General features: G+C 39.4%; 1 protein-coding gene and 1 long non-coding RNA gene across 2 annotated transcripts in view; both read left to right on the top strand.

The window, feature by feature from the left end:
• Window positions 1–193, top strand: part of LOC149842526 (uncharacterized) — a 49,773-nt gene extending 49,580 nt beyond the window's left edge. The window contains exon 14 of the mRNA XM_090000683.1: window positions 65–193. Coding sequence (XP_089856809.1) covers window positions 65–193 — 129 coding nt within the window. The remainder of the gene's footprint in view (window positions 1–64) is intronic.
• LOC149842525 (uncharacterized) lies at window positions 169–23,260 on the top strand. Its single transcript, XR_016430777.1, has 4 exons — window positions 169–327; window positions 403–459; window positions 22,489–22,608; window positions 22,691–23,260. It is a non-coding gene; the product is annotated as an uncharacterized LOC149842525 (long non-coding RNA).
• The last annotated feature ends 601 nt before the right edge of the window (window positions 23,261–23,861 follow it).

The raw sequence follows: 23,861 nt of genomic DNA, 5'->3' as shown, positions 1-23,861 counted from the left end.
TTCCTTGTGAATTGCTCGTTCTCTTCTTCTTCAAAATCTTGTCTGAGGAATTTCTTGGAATCAGCATTGGCTACTGCAAGTTCTCAAGAATCTCTTACTAGGAGTGTTCCTGAAACTGTGTCAATTATTGTTTCTGACATTGATTCTGTTGATCGGCAGCTTAACCACAAAAGAACCACAGGAAGTGCTCTAAATGAGGATATCTGGTGTGAGGAAGATGGATGCGTGTTCCGACCTGTCTACTGCCCCTCCTGTAGTGCTTCCAATTCTTGCCTTGGCTTACAGGTCATGGCAACAAATTCTTCAAATGTTCATTTACTGGATAAGGTAAAATTTACCTTTTCATCTGTTGTTTAGTCAACCATCTTACCTAGCAGTGTCTTATGTTTCATGCAAAAACAGATCTTGTTTTTCAAGGACTGCATCACTGCAAAGAGCCATGATTCTGTGCAAGAAGAGGTAAATTTTTGCTGTACATCTTTCGAATGCACATGACTTTTTTCTAAAAATTTAATGGAAGCCATAGCTTGATAATGAATCAACACAATAGTTTTGTAACTCGCTTCTAAATTAAGTTAGCTGCTGGAAGTACTTGATGTTAAAGCATATGGATATCATATTTATATATATGTGTGTGCACATGCATATATATAATATATATATATATATATATGCATATATATATTTATGAATGTCCTTTGTAATGTGCAATAGGGGCAATTTAATCCTTTTCCCTCTATGTAAATAGACATGTCCACTAGAGACATTTTTTTGTCTTTTTTTAATTTTCTTTCTTTTTCTTTTTCCCATTTGATTAGGGGTAAGGGGGTCTTCCCAATAGAGCTGTTGGGATCCTCCCCAACAGTCACAAATGTGATTGTTGGGGAGATCCCAACAGCTCTATGGGAGCCCCCTTTAATCCCATAATGTGTATAAATAAGGGGGTCTTTCTCCCCCTTATTTTCCAGGCTTCTAGGAGCATTTCAATACATTGTTCTTTATATTTTTAAGCTCTCTCTCTCTCTCATTGTGTGTTTGGTGCCTAGCCCTTTTTTGGCATATTGTATTTTGCCCATTAGTGACTTATTCTTTGTGTGCTTGTGCATTCTTTGTTGTCGCTTTATGACATTGCTCTTTGCACTAGTGTTTCGTTTCATGGTATCATAGCTCTAGGTGTTTGAACATTCTTGGGACTCTTGCTTGGTTCATTTTCTTTGTGCTTATATTTTGCACACATGTTCTTGTATTCTCTCCTTTTTTACATAATGGCGGACAAGGATGCAAAGATTGATCTCTCATTCAAATTGAATGAGACTAATTATAGGATGTGGGCGGCCGCTATGGAGAACCTCAAAGGTAAACAACTTTGGGGGTATGTATATGGTGTGGTTTTGGAACCTCAACTGCAGCTCACCAAGACGGAAGGAGATCAAGAAAAAGCCTTGAGTGGAGAAGAAAATGCATAGTTCATGAATAATCTTGAAGAAAACCTTGAGTGGAGATGAGTATCAATCCAAAGTTGAAGATTAGGAAAGTGAGCATGCCAAAATATTGGCATGGTTTATGAATAATGTGGAGCTTAAAATTTGTGCTAATCTTGCCAAATTCAAGAAAGCAAATGAAGCATGGTTTTTCATGAAATGTATGTATACTCAAAGAGACCTTGCTAGGCATTTCTTTTTGCAAGAAACAATGAGAGCTACCACGAAAGGAGATATGAGTATTAGGGATTATTATAGTGCTTTATCCCCTTAATGGGAAGGAAATGCTGGTGCCATGAGGCAAAAACAAATAGAGAGGGAGAGACTTTTTCAATTTATTCATGGGCTTAGGCCCGAATTTGAACAACTAAGAGGATCCTTACTTTATAGGACTTCAACTCCTCTTAGTGAAATTCTTGCTGATCTATGTCAAGAAGAAACTTGTTGGATTATAAAAACGGATATTGATGAAGTGCATGCAGTTTTTAAACCGGGTAACAATATGTGGACATATAAACCTCCTCATTTTTGGAGAAATAACTGACAACAATAGTGGTGTAAGAAAAATTGTGCGTCATCATTGTAATGAACCGAAACATCTTAGACTCGATTGTCTTAAGCATAAGAGAAAAGTGGCTTCTATTGGAGATATCAAGGACTCCATTTCTCAACTTGCAGAAGCATTTCAACAATTTGTAAGAAACAACTTTTTTACACCTACTTTCGGTGTTACGGTTTCATCAACTTCTGGTGTGTCTTCTTGGATTCTTGATTCAGGTGCTTCCTTTCATGACATCAAATTTATCTCTTTTATCCGAACAAAATACTAACTCTTTTAAATCTTGTGTCTTTACGGCAGATGGTACATCCTTGGATATTAAAGGGATAGGAACTCTTGAAACAATTTTGAACAATGACAAAAAATTCTTTGTTTCGAAAATTAGAATTATTCCTGAACTTAACTTGAATATTTTTTAGTTTCGCAAATATCCGATTTAGGTTATAGTGTCTCTTTTTCATCTTCAAATTGCTATGTGCAGGATTTTTGATCCAAGAAGCGGATTGGGCAATGCCATAGAAGACGAGACCTATACTATATAGATTTTTTGTCATTACCATCTAAGTCTTTTTGCAATCATGTTCAAACTAAGGATGTTGCCACTTGATACAAAATGCTTGGTTATTCTAGTCTCTCTAAGATGTATCTCTTTCCTCTTTTTGAGAACTTTTATAATGAAAAGGCATTTACATTCAATGATTGTATCCTTGAAAACATGCATTTTCTTTTCAACATAGCAACTTCATTTCGAAAAGACCTTTTGAGCTAGTGTATTAAGATGTATGGGGACCGACACCTGTCATGTCTAAAGGAGGATACTCATATTATGTTGTTTTTATTGATTATTTCTCTAGATACACTTGAGTTTACTTCCTTAAAAATAAATCTAATGTTTTTTCTATCTTTAAAGGATTTCATACCCTTATTCAAAATCAATTTCAAAATAATATAACCATCTTTAGATCCCATTCCGGAGGAGCATACCTGTCAAAATAATTTCAAAATTATCTTAAACAAAATGACATTATTCATCAAAGATCTTGTCCCAAAACTCTTCATAAAAATGACCTTGCCAAAAAAAAGAATAGACATCTTATTGAAACTACAAGAGCTCTTCTCATTTCTAAAAATGTTCCAAAGAATTTTTAGGCCAAAATCCCTCTTTCTGTAATATATCTTATAAATAAGATGCCATCCTCATCTTTAAAAAAAATGTTTCTTCCTTTGAAAGATTTTTTAAAATATCTTTGGATTTTAAAATATTAAGAATATTTTGTTGCAAATGTTTTGTTCTTTTTCAAGAACAAGATAAACTCTCACCAAAAGCTCTTGAATATGCATTGAATGGCTATGATGAAAATAAAAAAGGATATAGGTGTTATGATGTTAAAAATAATAAACTTTGTGTTTCAAGAAATATGACTTTTCTTGAAGAACAAAATAGTTTTGAACATCAACAACCCAAGGAAGATGTTGATTATTCTTTCTTATTTGACTTGTTACCTAGAAATCACTCTAAAAAATCTAATGATACAATTTGTGATAATGAAATTGTTTATGATAACCATTCTCATGAAATAGATGATTGTCCTAGTGAGAATCCTAATGATATGCATGTGTATACTCGGCGTGAGGAAAATAAACAACAAAACACTTTTGACATGTATTCACAAAATCTTTCCTTAGAGGACCAAGTAGAGGAATCCCTACCTAGACGATCCTCTAGGAGTAGTAGACCTTCTCAAAAGTTTGTGTCCTATGATTCTTTTTGTCCAAGTTATAAAACTTGTCTAATGATGATTCATTCTTTTCATGAGCCTTCCAACTTTAAAGAAGCTAAGCAACATTTTCATTGGATATAAGCCATGACACTAGAATCGTAAATCTTCTTTTAAGAAAAATGCTATTGGGTGTAGATGGATTTATGAAGTCAAAACTAAGAGTGGTGGGTCGTTAGAAAGATATAAAGCTAGGTTAGTTGCTAAAGGTTATGTACAAGAGTATGAAATTGATTATGATGAGTTTTTTGCTTCGGTTGCTAGGATGACTAGTAAAGAATCTATTAAATAATGAACTATCTACCAATTAGATGTCAAAAATGTTTTTTTAAATAGGGATTCTTATAAAGAAGTCTATATAGATCATCAGCTGGGTCTTTAGATTGAAAAAAAAAATCCTTAAGCTTAATAAAACTCTTTATCGTCTTAAACAAGTTTCAAAAGATTGGTACAACCGTTTTAGTAAAGTTCTTGATAGTTGATTTACTTCTTGTTATACTGATACTGCTCTTTTTGTTAAGAATGAAAGTAATCACATAACTATTTTGTTGTTATATGTTGATGATATGATCTTCAGTGGGAATGCTAAAATAGGCATTGAGTCTATTGAAAATATTCTTAAAAATAATTTTGATATGTTTGACCTTAGATTTTTTAAGGATTGAAGTTGTATATTCTCCTAGAGGATATGTTCTGTCTCAAATGAAGCCTGCAACAGATATTATTGCCAAGTCTAACTTAACTGACGGAAAAAATTGGACTCCAGAAGTAATCAATGCTAAGATGGGAGCTGATGATGAAACTCCTTTAGAGGATCCCACTCTTTATCGTCAATTTATTAAGTCATTAACATATTTATCTATTACCAGGCCAAATATTGCTCATTGTTCATAGTGCAAGTCAATTTCAAAATGTCCCTACTTCTATTCACGTGGATACTGTAATGTGAATTATTAGATATATAAAGGAAACAATAACAAAAGAACTATTCTTATTTTATTCTTCATCTCTTATTTTAATTGCTTATACTGAATTTGATTTGAGGTGGTAATCTCAATGATCGTATTTCTACTACAGGTTATTGTGTTTTTCTTGGAGAATCATTAATTTATTGGAGATGTAAGAAACAACAAAATGTGTCATTGTCTTCCACAGAAGTCGAGTATAGGGCGATGACCACGACTACAACAAAACTTGTCTGGTTAAGAAGTCTGCTCAAAGACATAGGAGTCATCATCTCTCTTCCTTCGAAACCGTGTTGTGACAAGAGTGCCATTTACATTGCTAGCAACCACACCTTTCATGAACGAAGAAAGTACATTAAGATGGACTATCATTATGTTCGGGATGGATTTTTGCGTGGTATTATTCATGTAACGCCCCAAAATTTCAAACTTGCAAACCTTTCAGAAAACAGACAAGAGACTAGAAAAAGTCTCTTTCCTCCAGAGTTTGTTCATAAAATCAGCGGAAGACTATTCTTTTGTTAATTCAGAAGACAAGCTGACAACTTTGGGCACGTTAGCTAAAAGAACCAAAACTCACAAAATTTGGATATCCCAAGGAAAATTCGTTATAAACCCAAAACGTCCAGGACGCGAGCTAAAAATAGGAAGAAGTCTTGAAGCCATCTTGCAATCGCACCATCGCTCGTAGTGTACCTAATCATCACCTGTACCCATAGAATGAGTTAGTTTCGCGAAAAACTAGTAGGTGGATAAGAGAGACTACAAGAAACTGAATTAAGTACATTTAATTCAGTATGCTAAGCAGTTTAAGGCAGATATGCAGTTAAACAGGGAAGCAGTGCAACAGGGCAAGCAGTGCAACAAGGTAAGCGATTCAAAGTAAGCAAGCAGTGCAAGCGGTAAGCGGTGCAAGCGGGTAAGTAAGCAGTGCAAATGCGTAAGCAGTGCAAATGGCAAAACGTAGCAAGACGATTCATTTGATCGTAGGTTGTGAACCACCACGCAACTAGCTTGTTCTCGTTCCTAGAATGGGGTCTCTACATTTAATCATTATCAGGACATCGTTTGTCGCTCTCACTATTTCTAACAAACTCTTTGTCTTGAACAACCTTGAACTATTCCCATCTCTCAAGGCCTTACGCGGCCATCTGTCACCAGTTATGACTCACTAAGGCGTCATACTTTCTCAGAAAAGCCCACCCTTCCGTAGAAGGTCCAAAACATGATCACTATCTCAAATCACTAATGATTTGATTCTCACATATGAGTCCTGCATGTAATCATGCTAAAACAGAAAGTCGAAACTATAAGTTCATAAGTGGCTATCTCAAACAATCTCAGAGGATCATCACAACTCACCATAACTTTTTATGGTAAGCAAAAATATAAGATCCACGTCGGATCGCTTGGTCCGGGAGATATACGACCTGATAAGGAATTACCGCCGTAGAGGGTATACCTGGTCTTGGACCATACACTTCCTAACAGGAGTTCACTGTCTTTGCGGCTACCCGTTCGTGGACAGTGTACATCCTCACAGAGATTCTACCGCTCTAGCCGGATTACCCGATCTAGGAAATGTACAACCCAGAGTTACCGGAAGCGCCTAGGCAAAAGGGGAAGCGCGAAACGTCGCGCTTCCGAAGCGTCCTCTTTTTTTGGGAAGCGCGCTTCCCTTTTATGGGAAGCGCTTCCCCCACGCTTCCCCCTCACTTCCCCATTTTTTTCATTTTTTCGCTTCCCCCTCGCTTCCGGTTCGCTTCCTAGGTCGTTTCCGAGACGGTTCGGAATTTTCTTCTAAGTGGTCCCACGCTTCCCCGCTTCCTAAATTTTTGAAAGTGCCTCGCTTCCTGCTCCCGCTTCCCGTATCGCTTCCCGCTCCCGCTTCCTCGACTGGTAACTCTGGTACAACCTCACAAGGAATTCCGACCTAGATGGTATACCTGGTTTTTGACCATACACTTTCTCACAGGAATTCACCGTCTTTGCGGCTACCCGTTCGTGGACAGTGTACATCCTCACAGAGATTCTACCGCTCTAGCCGGATTACCCGATCTGGGAAATGTACAACCTCACAAGGAATTCCAACCTAGATGGTATACCTGGTCTTGGACCATACACTTCCTCACAGGAATTCACCGTCTTTGCGGCTACCTATTCGTGGACAGTGTACATCCTCACAGAGATTCTACCACTCTAGCTGGGTCACCTGGTCTTGATCATACATACCCTCACAGCGAAACCTTTAGGAAACCGGTCCCCAACAAATGTCATATACAATAAAAATCATTGTAATACACACATCAACACAAATGACCGCTTTCAGGGTCGATAGCCACTATAATAATCAACAAGATCGACGCCGGATCACCTGGTCTGGGAAATGTATAACCTCACAAGGAATTCCGCCCTAGATGGTATACCTGGTCTTGAACCATACACCTCCTCACAGGAGTTCACCGTCTTTGCGGCTACCCGTTCATGGACAGTGTACATACTCACAGAGAATCTACCACTCTAGCCGGTTACCTGGTCTTGATCATACACGCCCTCGCAGATAATCCTTTGGAGATCAGGTCCTCAGCAGACACCCCACTCAGTGATACATGCATCAATACAATCGATTGCTCCGAACAATTGACCGCCTTTGGGGTCAGTAGCCACCAATATGGGCACAAGCATGTATATCAGGAATATGTATCGTATCACTCCACATGGTAAAATAAAACACACGATTACCCATTCCTCTAATAAGGTTCCATGAACCATGAACATATTATTGCATACTTTCAACATTTTTTATCACGTGGCATATCAATCACATCACACAGAAGCATATAATACTACGCATCGTGTTATTGCCACAAGGAACATTGCAATCCTCAAATAGGACCTCAAAGCATGCGTAAACGACACATGAGAACACACAGATATGGCAATCCAGCTGATTCTATAGGCGAAGAGTAACTAACTCTATTTGTCAGCCAAACAAAACAACTGAATAAGACATGCACTAATAGCAATGCTCGCAATACATACAATTACCATCAAATGGCTCAGTCCATCAGCAAGTAATTAAATTAATCGTAAGGCATAAACCATTGTGTCGCAAGCCATTCATAAGCTATACATGATAAGCAATCATACAACAACAGTTATATCACAATATGTAAGCAACTTATAAGACAAGCCAACAAGTGCTACGTTACAACAAGCACCAAACAATTCGACCAAGGGTAAAGCAAGTCACATGCTAATATGTAGCAACTGGCATAATGCTATTATTATAAGCACTTAACTAGTATGAGAAGATAGTTATTACTCAGCAAAGAACTACGTAAGTAGTTTAACAAACTAGAGTAACGCCTCGACATGCGGGTACAACTCAACGAGTAGCATACTGAACTACCGAGTAAACAAGCAATCGACCAGTGTGAACAAACTTTATGTTTCGATATTACTGGCTTGCGGGTACACGCAGACAAAACATAGAAACAACTGAGACTAGTTCAGGCATCTGTTATTCTATGTATTTTCAATAACCCGAATAGCTAGTTGAGTCCGCTCCTAAAGGGACGACTTTAGCCGAGAGAGGATTCCCCAAAGGCTGATAAGCTGTGCTACAGATGCATCCAACTTCTGCAGAAGTGTTGAGCTAACTATTGTAGCCCCTTTCTCCTAACTCCAATGACTGGGGAGGCCGGATCATTGCCCGTGGGGTGGTTGTTAACAACCTGTCCATTGGAGTTTTGTACCGCTCTGTCCTCTCTCTTGACAGACAACAAGAAGCGAATGTGTGCGTTAGGGGTTGCTTAACTGACGACCCATCCTATGCTGTAGTCTTTAAACCACCCGAGCATCTTGCCTGTGAAGGCGAATATAAGGCTATTTTATGTGATTACAACATTGTGCATTTAGCACTATTCGAGGTAGCACGACCGGCTCATCCGATCATCGCGGTACTAGCGTGTAGTGCACGACTACAAGTACTCTAGAATGAAAAGGGTATAGTTTCTCAATAGGAACCTCAACAGGAGTGTTTCACAAAGATGTAATGTTTTTCAAGCTTTACTTTTGACATTCTTTATATTTTGAAACAACCAGCAGCTTTTGCCAACATTTGGCATGTGATTATCTCGAATCTCATCCGCTATTAGGGTATCTACATGCCCCGCATGACTCTATACCAACCTCGATAGATGGGATACGAGTTTCTCAACAGAACCAACCAATCACCTCCTTCAAAATGCTTTGATTTGGGTAGTCTTTGATGCTTTTGCGCAGCTCCCTAAAATCTCAAGTCGACTCTGCAGGACTGCGCACACAAAGAGCCATGATCCTTGCGAGGTATCCCTCTCTTTAGACGAGGATGTATTGCTCGCTCCCGACTGAACTCTTGTCGCAAGAGGGAGAGTGGTAGATGTCTCTTGCATTCTCCACGAGGATGCCTCAAAAGCGTATGCAATGAGCGAGAACCTGAGCGTCATCTGCAATAGCAAGGCAATAACAACACATGCAAAAGCAAGATCCTGGGCACAAAGCGCGACGGCAAAGTAAAGACTATAAGAAGGAGTGCAACGCAAAATCTTTGCGCGATGCACGACGACAAAGTCAAGGATAAGGATCGCAAAACCGCGTCCTTTAGTAAAATGCGTACTCGTATAAATATACATATATATATATATTTATTTAATGGTCCCTTTTTAGTTAATTGAACTTAATTCAATTGCCAAAGTCTTCTGTGCAATCTTCCCTTACCTTTGGGAGTTGCAAGCTTGCTGACGTCTGCGAGTGTAAGCGATAGACGACTCGGGTCGCGGAGCACGAGCATGATCCATCGCGCCAAAAACAGAAGGTCGGGGGCACTGCCACTGACCTAACGCGAAGGAAGCAGAGGCAAGGGCATCACACCCTTGCGCACTTGCTATAGCGCAAGAAGTAGGGGCAGGGGCTGCAAACCCTTGCTGACCTGCTGTTAGCAAACTACGAGGAGGCAGGGGGCTGCACCCCTACCTGAAGAAGGCAACGAGGAGGCCGAGGCGTCGCCCTGCCTGCCAGAAGAGCAAAGAGACAAGGGAGCAAGCCCCTACCCGTTACCACAAAGGGAGAGGCAGGAGGCTTCGCCCCTGCCTGCCGAATACGCAAAGAGGCAGGGGCTTAGCCCCTGCCTGTCGAACACGTAAACAAGCAGGGGGAAAAGGCTCTGCCTGACGCCCGAAAAGAGGGAGCAGAGAGGGGGCTTGGCCCCTCCCCTGAACAACGGGGGTGCAGGGAGGTGGTAGGGGCTCGACCCCTGCCCACCCAATCGAGAAAAAGAGAGGGAGACATGCGAGGAGGGGTGCTCGGCACCACCTTCCTGGTAGACCCAGAGAGAGAGGCAAGGGGGGAGTCCCCTTGCCGATGAGAGGCGACGACAGGGGGCTCTGCCCCCTGTCAGTCGACCCAAAGAGAGAGGCAGGGGGGGTCCCCCTGCCAACGACAAGGGGCTCAGCCCCCCTGTCGGTCGATCCCAAAGAGAGAAGCTGGGGGGAAGTCCCCCTGCCGACTACAGGCGATGACAGGGGGCTCAACCCCCCTGTCGGTCGATCCCAAAGAGAGAAGCAGGGGGGAAGTCCCCCTGCTAACGACAGACAACGACAAAGGGCTCAACCCCCCTGTCGGTCGATCCCAAAGAGAGAAGCAGGGGGAAGTCCCCCTTCCGACGACAGGGGGCTCAGCCCCCTTGTCAGTCGATCCTGCCTGCCTATGAGAGGCGACGGCAGGGGGCTCTGCCCCTTGTCGGTCGACCCCTCACGGAGAAGAAGAGGAGGCAGAAGGAAAAGAAACGAAGAGGGGAGGTGGGTGCGTACTTGGGGGTCGCCAGAGCGAAAGGCGGTGGCGGTGGGTCGTCGGCGCCTTCGCAGCAGAGAGAAGAAAGGAGGTGGCCGGCAGCAAGGCAAGACTAAGGGTGCCGGCCGAGAGGCCATCGACGAGCCCTCGGGACGGGGGCGACAAAGGTTGGCGAGGCGCAACCGACAACGAGTTTCGGGGGTCGTTGGGTAGAGAGGCGTCGCCGGCGAGGTCGCATAGGGGAGGCTGTCGCCGGCGAGTGTGGGCTCCGGTTGTGCTGTCGCCGGTGGCGGCAGCCTGACAGGATTTTCCGGCAAATCACAGAAGACGAGAGAGAATCGAGGGGTGCCGGGGAGAGAGAACGAGAGAGGAAGAAGGGTGCGGGGGTTCTCTTTGAAACCCCAGCCTCGCTGCCTTCAAAAGACATGGGAGGCAGTGAATCTATTGGGTCTGGGTCGGGTCCAAGTCTGGATCCGACCCGAATCCAAGCTTAATTTTTTTCCGGTTATTACAATTCAACTGCCATTGGTCACTTCAGAGTATTAACTTGCAGATTTCTTTACCAAAGCTTTGTCGTCCCCGCGTTTCAACTTTCTCCTAAGCAAACTCTTGGTGATTTCATTGTCAGTTTGAGGGAGGGTGTTAAAATATATGAATATCATATATATATATGCATTATGAATGTCTTTTGTAATGTCCACTTCGGGCAATTTATGTGAGAAATCAGATGTGGGAGTCACCTTACTATCGTAGCAAGAGATAGAGAGAGAGGTAAGAGGGAAGAGAGAAAAAAATGTTGGGCGGCAATGGGATCTTCTCCCCTTTCCATTGATATTTATATGCTGTACAAGTGGTACAATACAATACAGTGGTACAATACAATACAGTATGCTGTACAAGTGGTACAATACAGTACATGGAATATATCCATTTACATATACATATTTAACAACCTCCCTCAAGTTGAGGATGATCTTCAATCATGCTCAACTTGCTCTTAAGTAACCAAAATTGATGACTAACCAATCCTTTGGTGAAGATGTCTGCCACTTGGTCTTCTGATCTGACATACGAAGCCTCAATTTCTTCTGTTTCAATCTTTTGTCTAACAAAATGCTGATCAATCTCAATGTGCTTCGTGCGACAATGATGAATAGGGTTAAAAGAAATATTAATGGCACTTTGATTATCACATAAAAGCAGAGAGGAAGAGATGGGTTCATTCAACTCTTGAAGAAGATGCCGTACCCAAGTGACATCAGCTGTCCCTGCTGCCATTGCCCTGTACTCTGCCTCAGTGCTGGATTTAGCAATGGCCTTTTGTTTCTTACTACTCCAAGTGACAATATTTGGGCCAATGAAAACACAATATCCTGAAACCGACCTACGCTCATCAGGATCCCCACCCCAATCTGCATCACAATATGTAAGTAAACGGTGTCCTGTAGTGAAGCTTTCATCTTTGTGATAGAGCAATCCATCTCCAATAGTCCCTTTCAGATATCTGAGAATACGCTTAATACATTCCATATGACAATCAGTGGGAGCATGCATAAACTGAGATGCTTGATTTACAGCATAAGCAATGTCAGGTCTTGTAAATGTAAGATATTGCAACATACCAACAATGCGGCGATATAAAGTGGAATCATGATATAATTGGCCTTCTTTTGCACTAAACTTATGATTTAAGACAGATGGGGTGCTGAGAGGTTTACAATTAATCATACCAGTGGTGTGAAGAATGTCAAGAGTATACTTGTGTTGACTTAGAGTGAGTCGATCATCTTGTCTATCGACTTCAACTCCCAAGAAGTATCGCAATGGGCCTAAGTCCTTCATCTTGAATTTGGCCATGAGTAAAGACTTGACCAAGGCAATATGTGCATCATCACTCCCAGTGATAATGATGTCATCAACATATATAAGAACCCAAGTAGTAACATGATCATTCTTATACATAAATAAAGAATGATCAAGTATACTCTTAGAAAAGCCATGCTGTTGAATTTCCATGGAGAAACTCTCAAACCAAGACCGAGATGCCTGTTTTAAACCATAAAGAGACCTTCTCAATTTACAAACCCATGTAGCCGCATCATGTTCACTATATCCAGGAGGTTGCTCCATATACACCTCTTCCTTCAAGTCCCCATGTAGGAACGCATTCTTGACATCCAACTGGCTAAGAGACCAACCATGCTGAAGTGCCAAAGTGAGGATCACACGAATGGTGCCAATTTTGACAACAGGGCTAAAAGTTTCCTCATAATCTTGCCCATATTGTTGTGTGAATCCGCGTGCAACAAGGCGAGCTTTATATCTTTCAATGCTACCATCTGGTTTACGCTTGATCTTGTAAACCCATTTGGAACCAACAACATTTCTATCAACAGGTCGAGGAACAATATCCCATGTATGACATTCATGAAGTGCTGCCATTTCTTCGTTCATAGCTTCAACCCAAGCTCGAGAATGGGCTGCCTGATGGAAATTAGACGGCTCTTTCTCTTTGGCCACATTGGTTAGAAACAACTGAAAGTCAAGAGAAAAATTGTTGTAACTAACCCAACGATGGATAGGATGCCTTTCACGTGTGGATCGTCGAAGAGGGGGAGCCTCGTGAGATGGAGTTGGAGGGGCTCCTCGACGGGCATAAACCAAACCTGAAAACCGTGAAGGTGCATCCTGGATGATGGAGTTGTCTGCTTCAAACTGAATTGGTTCATCAACAACAGGATCTCTGATAGAGTCATATAGCAAAGTATCACAAAGCCATGGATCATAAGTAGTTTGCTCATATACCTGAGAAGTATCACAAGTGCTGAAATGGTCATCATCAAAAACAACATTTCTAGACACCTTAATCTTACCCAAAATAGGATCATAACATCTATATCCTTTATACCCATCGGCATATCCCAGAAATCTGCACTGAACTGCTCTGTCCTGAAACTTGTTACGTAAAGAATGATCCACATGGACATAACAAATGCATCCGAAAGCATGCAAATCATCATAAGAAGGGTGAGAACCGTGAAGCAAATAATAAGGAGACTGATCTCCTAATAATTCCATAGGCAACCTGTTAATGATATGCACTGCAGTGTGAAAGGCCTCAGTCCAAAGAGAGAAAGAAATATCAATATTGTGCATCATACTTAACGCGGTTTCAACAATATGCCGATGCTTACGTTCTGCTACTCCATTCTGTTGTGGAGTGTAAGGACAAGAGGAGTTACGTGTGATGCCATGGTCCTTTAAATACTCACTAAAATCATGAGATATGTATTCTCCACCACCATCACACTGGAAATAAGTGATATTTGAATTGAAAAGGTTCTGAACAAGGGCATGGAATTGTTTGAAAAGTTTGAACACTTCAGATTTAGATTTCATAAAGTAAATCCAAGTGTAACGAGTGAAAGAGTCAAGAAATAACACATAATAACGAGAGCCAGAGATGAAACAGGAGCTGGGCCCCAAACATCAGAGTGAATAATTTCAAATGGCTTGGAAGCTCTTTTATTGATACTTTGAAAGGGAAGTACATGACTCTTGCAGACATTACAACTAGGACACTTATGATCTAATTTGACTTTGGGAATAAAACCCTGAGAAGACAATTTGTCAAGGAACCCTTGACTACAATGACCTAACCGACGATGCCAAGAAACTGGCTTATTACATTGCATAACAGAAGAAGACTGACTCAAATAAGCAGGAAAAGATGGAGACACGGTAGATGACGTCTTCAAAGTCCCGGGGGCTGCTTCGAAGACGTACATGTTTCCGCGTCGTTCACCCTTAGCGAGCATCTTCTTGGTTCGAAGGTCCTTAAGACAAACAGAAGACGGAGTAAATTCCATGGATGAATTTGTTTCATCAACCAATTTAGAAACAGATAAAATGTTTTTCTCAATGGCAGGAGTGAGTAAGACATTTTTCAATGGTAGTGTAGATTGTGACAAAGAGAGATGCATTTCCAGTATGAGAAATAGGGTGGTGGGAACCATCTCCCGTGACAATAGTCCCAGTGCCAATATAAGGAACCATGTTGGAAAGTTTACCTGCATCAGAAGTAACATGTGCGGCTGCTCCAGAATCAATATACCAAACTCCATCATCATTCTGACGCAAATTCATGTTGTTAAATGCAGTCATCAGAATTTGTTGCACATCATGTGGCAACCCTGCACTCTGTCCCTGATCAGTACCCTGATGTGCTCGAAAATTTCCCTGCGGCTGCCCCTGAAACTGTCTAACATTCATCTGTCCAGCTCTTGGTCCTGGCCTCCCTGCCTTGTTGCGATTCTGTGGGTTGTGCCAACAATCTGCTTTCACATGGCCACGCTTGTTGCAATGGAAGCAAGTAGGGACACAGGTACCTCTAGTGGCAGGTGGAGCAGTAGGAGTAGGAAGGAGTCCTCCACGGCCCATATGAGCAGCAGGTGGACGAAATGAGGTAGACCCAGATGTAAACATGACAGGGTGAGGATCATCAATAAGATGATCTTGAGTCAAACTAACTTCATACTGTAGGAGTTTGGCCTGTAAATCCTCAAAGCATGGAAGTGTAGAGGCAACCTGTAATGCAGTGCAAAACATACGATATTGGGGCCCAAGGCTTCCCAATACCTGCTGAACAACATCTCTGTCAGAAACAGGATATCCAATAGCGGCCAACTGATCAATGATAATTTTGATATCCCCTAGAAATTCAGTAATGGTCTTAGTTCCCTTTCGCATATATTGGAACTGCCATTTCAGTTGAAGTGCACGTGATTCAGAAACCTGTGAATAAGAGTGAGCAAGATGTCTCCATAGTTCTGCAGCAGTAAAATGGTCAGAGATAGTTTGTAATATACGATCAGATAACGTGGCAGTCAAATAGGCAACCACAGATTGGTCCTTCTGAAACCAAACATCATACGCAGGATTTGGAATAACAATGCAACTCACCTTCCCATCATTACCAGTTACCTCTTGCGTAATAGTCATAGGTGGGGCGGGTGATCCCCCATCCAGATGCCCGGAAAGACCATGACTTCGGATAAACGGCAGAATTTGGCGTTTCCAAAGTAAGTAGTTATCATGAGTTAATTTGTGAGAAACAAGTTGAGAAAGAAATCCGGGGCTGATTTTAGAATCCATAAGGAAGAAGATCAAGGATGAATCAAACAGCACGACAGAAATTCGTAGGTTGTACGGACAGAACCGTACGGACAGAAATTTTTGAGTTTTGGAAATCACGATTTTTCAGTTAATCGTGCAGAATGTACGATTTATCAACTATATTGCAAGAAATAGATAAGAAATCACAAGAAGTTTGAGAAAAGAGGCACTTTTGAGAAATGAGGGTTCCCAAATTTGGGGAAAACAGAAATTAGGTTTGATAAAATTGAAAACAGAAATTAGGGTTGATAAAATTGGGGATAACAAAATATGTAAGAAGGAAAAGATGCACGATATGAGGAAATGAAGAAACGACGTCGAAATATAGTGATTCAACGGAGAAACAACAGAGAAAAGGTGAAAAAAAAACACTTTCCTTGAGAACGCCCAAAAACGCACGTCAAGGTCCTTAGGGGCCTTCCTGATGATCGTGATTACCACGCCCTTGGCTTTGATACCATGTGAGAAATCAGATGTGGGAGTCACCTTACTATCGTAGCAAGAGATAGAGAGAGAGGTAAGAGGGAAGAGAGAAAAAAATGTTGGGCGGCAATGGGATCTTCTCCCCTTTCCATTGATATTTATATGCTGTACAAGTGGTACAATACAGTACAGTGGTACAATACAGTACAGTATGCTGTACAAGTGGTACAATACAGCATAGTGGTACAATACAGTAAAGTGGTACAATACAGTACAGTGGTACAATACAGTACAGTGGTACAATACAGTACATGGAATATATCCATTTACATATACATATTTAACAATTTAGTCTTTTTTCTCTTTATAAATAGACATGTCCATTAGGGACATTTTTTGTCTTTCTTTATTTTTCTTTTTCCCATTTGATTAAGAGTAAGAGGGTCTTCCCTATAGAGCTGTTGGGCCCTCCTCAAGGGTCACAAATGTGACTGTTGGGGAGCTTCCAACAGCTTATGATCATTTGGAAGCTCCGAGCAGCTCTATAGGAGCCCCCTTTAATCCCATAATGTGTATAAATAAGGGGTCTTTCTCCCCCTTATTCTCAAGGCTTCTAGGAGCATTTCAATACATTGTTCTTTGTATTTTAAGCTCTCTCTCCCTCACATTGTGTGTGTTTGGTGCCTAGCCCTTTATGACTTGTTGTATTTTGCCCATTAGTGGCTTCTTGCTTATGTGCTTGTGCATTCGTTGTTGTCACTTTGTGACATTGCTCTTTGCACTAGTGTTTCATTTCACTTAAAGATGCATTTTGCAATAAGAAGCTAGTTCTTTTTAAAGGCAATAATAATGGATAGGGCTAGAATTCCAGCTAGCTGGCTGCTTGATAGTTCACTGTGATTTTACTGCATGAGCACATGGCCTCTTAAAGGAGGTGGCTACTGCATTGATTTGTGAAGTGGAGGGACCATGATTGGGAATGGGAAACAAAAGGCACCGATCGAGGGGTGAGTTGACTGATTGGTTCTCTTTTTTGGACACGATGTTAAATACAAGACTTTGTCCTCGGTGATGTAAGTGTCAAGCCAATCTCTTATAGTAGCAAGTATGTAGTAAACAACCGTTATATGTATCACAAAACTGTGATTTGTAAATAGCTGATTCATTGGGCATGCCTAGTGCAAAGAGAGAACATCTCTGTGTGTGCAGCATTAAGGATTCAACTTTCCTTTGTCAACTCATATAAGAGAATGAGGCTTAACAGTAGTGTCAAGCGAAGCAGTCATGTACACACCACCTGTCGCACACTGGGAATTGGTTTCACCAGAAGCATCTGACCAATGATCGCCATGACTTTTGTGTCCCACTATTGCCACAGAGACCTATCCATAGAGGAAGAAGGCGTATGGAAGGTCTTAGGGGTGGGCAATGGACTGGCCCATTGTGAAACCCCCGAACCATGGCCTGCCCATTAAGCTCGTGTCGACTCGGCCCATTGCCCACCTCTAGAAAGCCTCTTTTCTTTCCTATCAATATCGATGTTGGTAGTATAGTCAAGCCTTTTAGTGTGCCTCTTTTCTTTGATAGTGTTGTCACTCTTCATCACCAGTAGTTCAAGTAAATGTGGAGCAATTCGGCATTGATATCGACTCCTCAGAAAAGGTAAAAAACACTCCATTAACAACTTAGGAAGAGTCGGTCTATACTTTTCTCAAGTCTTGGATCAGACTTTTATAGTAGCAAGTGTAGAATATACAACCATTATATGTATCACAAGACTGAGATTTTTAAATAGAAGATTCACTGGGTATGCCTAGTGTAAAGAGTGAAGATTTGTGTGTATGTGCGGCATTAAGGATTCAACTTTCATTTATCAACTCATATAGGAGAATGAGGCTTAGGTAGACTAATATGAGAGAGAGAGGTTTTGTGTGTTGTGCCTCTTCATAGACAACCAACATATACTTTTAAAACAATCAAATACTTCAGATTTGTGTCTAAGAAAATATATTCAAGAGTGTCTATTATAATCATCCACAAACACAACATAATAAAATATTCTTCCTTTGGATATAACCGGAGCCGGTCCCCATACATCCAAATGTACTAACTCAAATTGATTTTTAGCTATAAAATGTCTAGCCCTAAAGGGTAAAGATTTCATTTTACCAATGATGCAATCTTCACAAACAAAATGTCTTTCTTTATAACTTGTAAGAAATAGAAACAAATGTAATTTGGACACACTAGGATATCCTAGCCTTTTGTGCCAATTTTCTATATTTTTCTTTTCCACAAAATTACAAAAAATATGTTTTGATAACTGAACATTGTCCATAACATAGAGGTCTCCTCTTCTATGGTCTTGCCCAATCAGCTTTCCAGACTGGAGATCCTATATTAAACAATCATTAGATGAAAATAAAATTTTACCTCCATGGTCTGCAATTTGGGAAACACACTAGAGGTTTAAATTCAATTTTGGTACTACTCTAATATTTGGTATAAAGAAAGTTTGTTGTTTTTGAAAATCCCAAAAACTTTTAATTAAGGAAGTTCCATCGGCGGTTGAAACATAAGAATCATTTGTGTTAGTATGACATTCGGATAATATGAATTCATTTGGAGTCAATGATCCAAGAAGTCTTACTAGGGTTACCACTTGTAGATACAACCGCCCCTGTGAAAGAAGGAGCTTGATTTTTGAACATTGGTTGTAGTGACTTTATGAGTTGTGCCAAAGATAATGAGCCAATGCATTTGGAGTCGTTTACACTATTGCTTTCAAAAGATGGTCCCACAAAAGCCACCCTTTTATCATCTCTTTGATCTTTTTTCCTTCTTTTAGGGCAAAAATGTTTGATATGTTTTGGTTCATAGCAATGGTAACATATTATTTTGCCACCTTTCTTGTATTCATGATCACTTCTTTTATCATTTTGACTTCTTCCATAGTCATTGGAATTTCTTTCATTCTCATTATTTTTTACAAAGTGAAGAGATTTATAACTCCTAGTGTGATTTTCGGGCTTTGACATAGCAAGCATGAATTCTTCATCATTTGAAATAGATGATTTTTTCAACATATTTTCCTTCATAGCTAACTCTTCAAGAGTTTCAAATATGGTAGGTACACCTCTACGAAGAAGGGCCAACTTGGTCCCTTCAAATTCGAGTTTAAGCCCATTAACAAATTGATAGAAATGCTCCGTTCTAATTTGTTTTTCACGAAGGTCTTCGTCTTGGGCGCAATGCCATTTTTGGTTTTAAAAGAGTCGATTCATCCTAAAGAAGAGAGAAGGCATTGTAATATTCTCTAATGCTCATCTCTCCCTGGGTCTTAGTTCTCACTTTATTTAGCACATTGCATATGTGAGTAATATCCTTGAGACTACATATCTTTAAGATACGTACATGCATCACTAGCAAAGTCAAATTTTGCTAAGCTAGAGCATTTGTTGATGTCAACACTATTGATGAGCCATCAAATTATCTTGGAATGACCCATCCTCTACTCTTTCCATTTTTTTTCATATTCAGTGACGACCTTAGACATCTCTTCTCCTTGAAGAGACACTTCTTTTCCATTTTCAATCTTAGTAAGTATAAGTTTAGGCTCTCTTTCGGTACCATCATCCAAACCCCATAGGCCCTTTTTTTATATTTTGTGTTTCACTATTGATGCACACGTCACATAGTTAGTATCATTGAGTCGCACGGGAATAGAGACAATCACTTCTCTTTCATCCTCTATGTTTTACAATAATGAGAGAGAGAGAAAAAGAGAGAAACGAAGATGACAAAAGAATTGTTGAGGCACTCTTTGATAGTGCACTTCCCGATGCAACGATCCCACAAACCGATGTTCTACCAATCTCACGATCATTTTCTTGGCCTTTTTGAATGAATAATAACTCAAGAGCATCAAAGCTTTGATATCATGTAATGAAATAGAACAAAAGCAAATACATGTCACTTATGAACTTACAAGAATACAACCAACCAAGAACACTACCCACACAAGGGTCAAAATAAAGGTTCTTGTATTGCATGAAATGCTAAGGCAATGAAATATACAAGGGCTTGAAGCCCTATTTATGATACACAAGGGTCATAGGGAACAACCCAACTAGTACACATTTACATTTACAAAAAGGAAACATAAAAATAAACAGTCAGACCCTAATGGGATGATGCCTGTTACAATGTAAAATGATCGGAATACCCTTGATGGGTATTCTAGTTTACATATATATATATATATATATATATTAAAGGCTTATCTTAACAATCTTATCCATGGCCTCATAGAGATAACCCATATATTGTTTGTCTTCACTATCAACCAATCGAAGTATCTTCACCAAATGTATAGTTATTCTCAACAACTTCACATGAATATCAAAATTCACTTCTAAATACAATATCTATAATTTATTTTGTTTTTTTGTGCATAGGGATATGCATTCCACTCATCTAATGAAAACATTTTTTTTAGTGCAATTTTATTCTTTACTAGACTTTGCACTTTCAAAAAACTCGTAAGTCTAGTAATTGCAACTAGTGTATTTTCTTATTAGGCTTAAAATTCATTCATGATTGTAAATAAATTTAGTAACTTCTTGGCAACATTCAAATGTGTGATTTATCTTATCATTGTTACTGATGTCTTCAAGCATGAGGTCTATGCAATAGGCAACACATGGGGTTCAAAAGAATGACTCATAATTTTCTGCTAATTCTTTAATTGTTTCACTATAATTTGTTGCATTATTAGTAATGAATTGAATAATATTTTCAGTTTGAACCTCTTTCACAACCTGATCAAATACCCTAATAAATACATCTATTGTCTTGAGCGTAAAAGACAAATCAATTGACTTTAAAAATATAGTTCCTTCAGAGTAATAGACAAAAAAATATCAAGCTTATTGACTTTCTGTTTATCTCCCCATCTGCCATGATACTACACCTAGTTTCTCTCAATGAGTGTCCCATCTCATCACAATATGTCTTTACTTTATTCACATTAGTATCTTAAGTTTTCTTTTAAAGCATGATATAAAGACATTTTATATGCAGACCTGATACTCGTTATGACATCTACCATGGCCTGAAAATAAAAAAAATTGTTGCATTGAAATGAGTAAAGACATCATAGAAGCATCTCCCAACCACGATATTCACTTAATCGACTAAATATTGAGGAGTCATAGCAGTACGAATGTCAGGTTGCGCCAAATGGGTAGTCCTAGAAAAAAAAACTCCTAATAGCGCCTCTAGCTTTACTTCCTCTCAAAGAATTCTCTTCTCTTTTTCTTTATATTTTTTTTGTACCTGCAACACTACTACTAACACCAACCACACTTTTCTTCTTCGTTGCAGAACTTCCTACTTCTGATGCCATGCTAAGGGATGTAGGATAAGAAATATGAAGCTTATCTTCGTTCTCTCAGGGTTGCACATACCTCATTTCTGCCTCACTCATCTCTTTTTTTTTTCTCTCAAATCAGTGAGTAATTGTTGGCATTGACATTTTACAACATCCAACAAATTTCTTCACGTGCAGGCCGTAACATTGAGATGTGTTCTAGCTAAATAATGCTTTAATTGAGAGATACCACCCCAAAAAATAGTATTACAATAGTTGCACTCAATTTTTAATCGGTTTTCACTAATTACTTGAGTGTCCCATTGCCATGTTGGATCATTTGATATCATCTTCCTCCAAAAACTCAATAAGTAAAAATAAGATTTTTTTTACCTTAACCTACTTCCTTGAGTAAAAAAATGGTTGAAATGTACTTTTACTAGAGCAACAAACTGCAAAAGCCCTCTCCTTTGTGCACGAATCAACTCACAAATCGCTCTCTGAACTCTTAGGGTGTGTTGATACTCCCTCTAATGGCCTCTATACAAATGAGGTCGTCAACCCTCACGAGGTCTTTAAACCTCAAAAAAGAAAAAATTAAGATTCAGCTCTTTTTAAAATCGCCAAAGGTGTATTGTACGATATATACAATACAAATATAATATACACTCATATCACAATACATGTATTATATTGTTATTTCTCATAGTAGCGATATGTATCATACTGCGTCGTACGATACAACATTGGGTTGAACAACTATAATTTATTGTTTCTTTAGAAAAATTTTAGTTATACTCTGTTAGGTATTATTGAACTGTCATTTGTCATCTTATGCAAATTTATGTTTACTACGTGCTCTCAACAGGCTGCATCTGAACAATCCTTGCTTTTTGATGGTTAGGTTTCAACATCTGCTGATGGATCGGGTCTTTTCCCAGCTTCAGATCCAATGCTGTACAAAACTTGCTCATATTCTGCTGGATCTAAGAGAGTTGGTTGTGTAATTGCCAAAAACTCAAAAGTAATCGGTTGCTGATATTTATTCATGATATCAATTCTTTTGCTCTACATTGTGAGTCTAATCTTGTTTTAATTTTTTCTAGTTGAGGTTGCCAAGGAAAGATTCAGATTCATAAGATGTTGATCGAGGTTGGTGCATATGATAATGAGGTGCATCGAAAAGAATTCTTGCATACTGTATTAAAGTGTTTTTTGTATTACATCGGCACATGCAAATAAGTTTGAGAAGACTAAGGAAAACAGAAATGAAGCTTCTCAGTATGGCCTCATATTCACAACGAAGTTCATTTTTGTCAAGATCCATCACTTGGAAGAAGATGCACATGATACATGATGAGAATTCCCAAATTGGCAGAGGATCAGAATTGGACAATCATGTGGCACTATTTTGTATGCTCATCCAGAATGGCTGGAATCGCCTGGGCCAAAAACTATGGTTTCAAGTTGTTAGCAGTTTGTAGTCAGCCTCATATGATCAACCTGCGCCTTCGAGTGACTAACTTTTGTTTTCAGCTGTTTATCCGGCTTATGAGGTTCTTAATCAAGAAACCCCTTTATGTATTAGTTTCTTACTCATTCTATATATGAAAATGACCGTATTGTACAACACATTTGATGCATTTTCCCAAATTTGAAATCCATCTTATGACCAATTTCTCATGTTCTTATTTTTTTAGGACATTTTTACCTTAATCATGAGCAGATTTATTGATTTTTGGGTGTTACATTGCAATGCTCTTTTGATCTCCTTAAATCTCACTAAAAATGAAATTCACACGATATTTTTGTTGAAATCATAAATTTTGCACAAATAGTATGAGTATCACGACATTGCTTGTGAAAATTTCCTGTGAATTTCGTTAAGAGTTTCACGTTTGGTGGTTACGATAGTTTGCCTTTTGTGTGAAATTCGTAAAAAGTTTGTAGAATTTACAGACTTTCTTGCTGTCGACTTATAACAATGAGAGATTTCATTTTAGCATATGAATTTCGTCAATAGTTTCGTGTTGGTTGTAAAGTCTACTTTCAATGCAAAATTCATGAAAAGTTTGTAGAATTTATGAACTTTTGTGTGCTGTCAACATTAAACAATACAAGATTTTGGTTTAGCATGCCAATTTACTTCTATATATAAGCGCTTGTATTCGTCTTTTTTTTTTGTTTGTACGTGAAATTCATAAAAAGTTTGCGAAATAAACAAACTTTTTTTTTCCAATGAACTACTTCAATGTTTTATGTTTGTTGTGTATATCT

This window comes from Nuphar pumila, chromosome 3 (assembly GCF_984573655.1).
Source record: "Nuphar pumila chromosome 3, dmNupPumi1.hap1.1, whole genome shotgun sequence".
NCBI classification, from domain to species: domain Eukaryota; kingdom Viridiplantae; phylum Streptophyta; class Magnoliopsida; order Nymphaeales; family Nymphaeaceae; genus Nuphar; species Nuphar pumila.
Note: the sequence above shows the minus strand (reverse complement) of the source record. Positions and strands in the feature narration are given on the sequence as shown.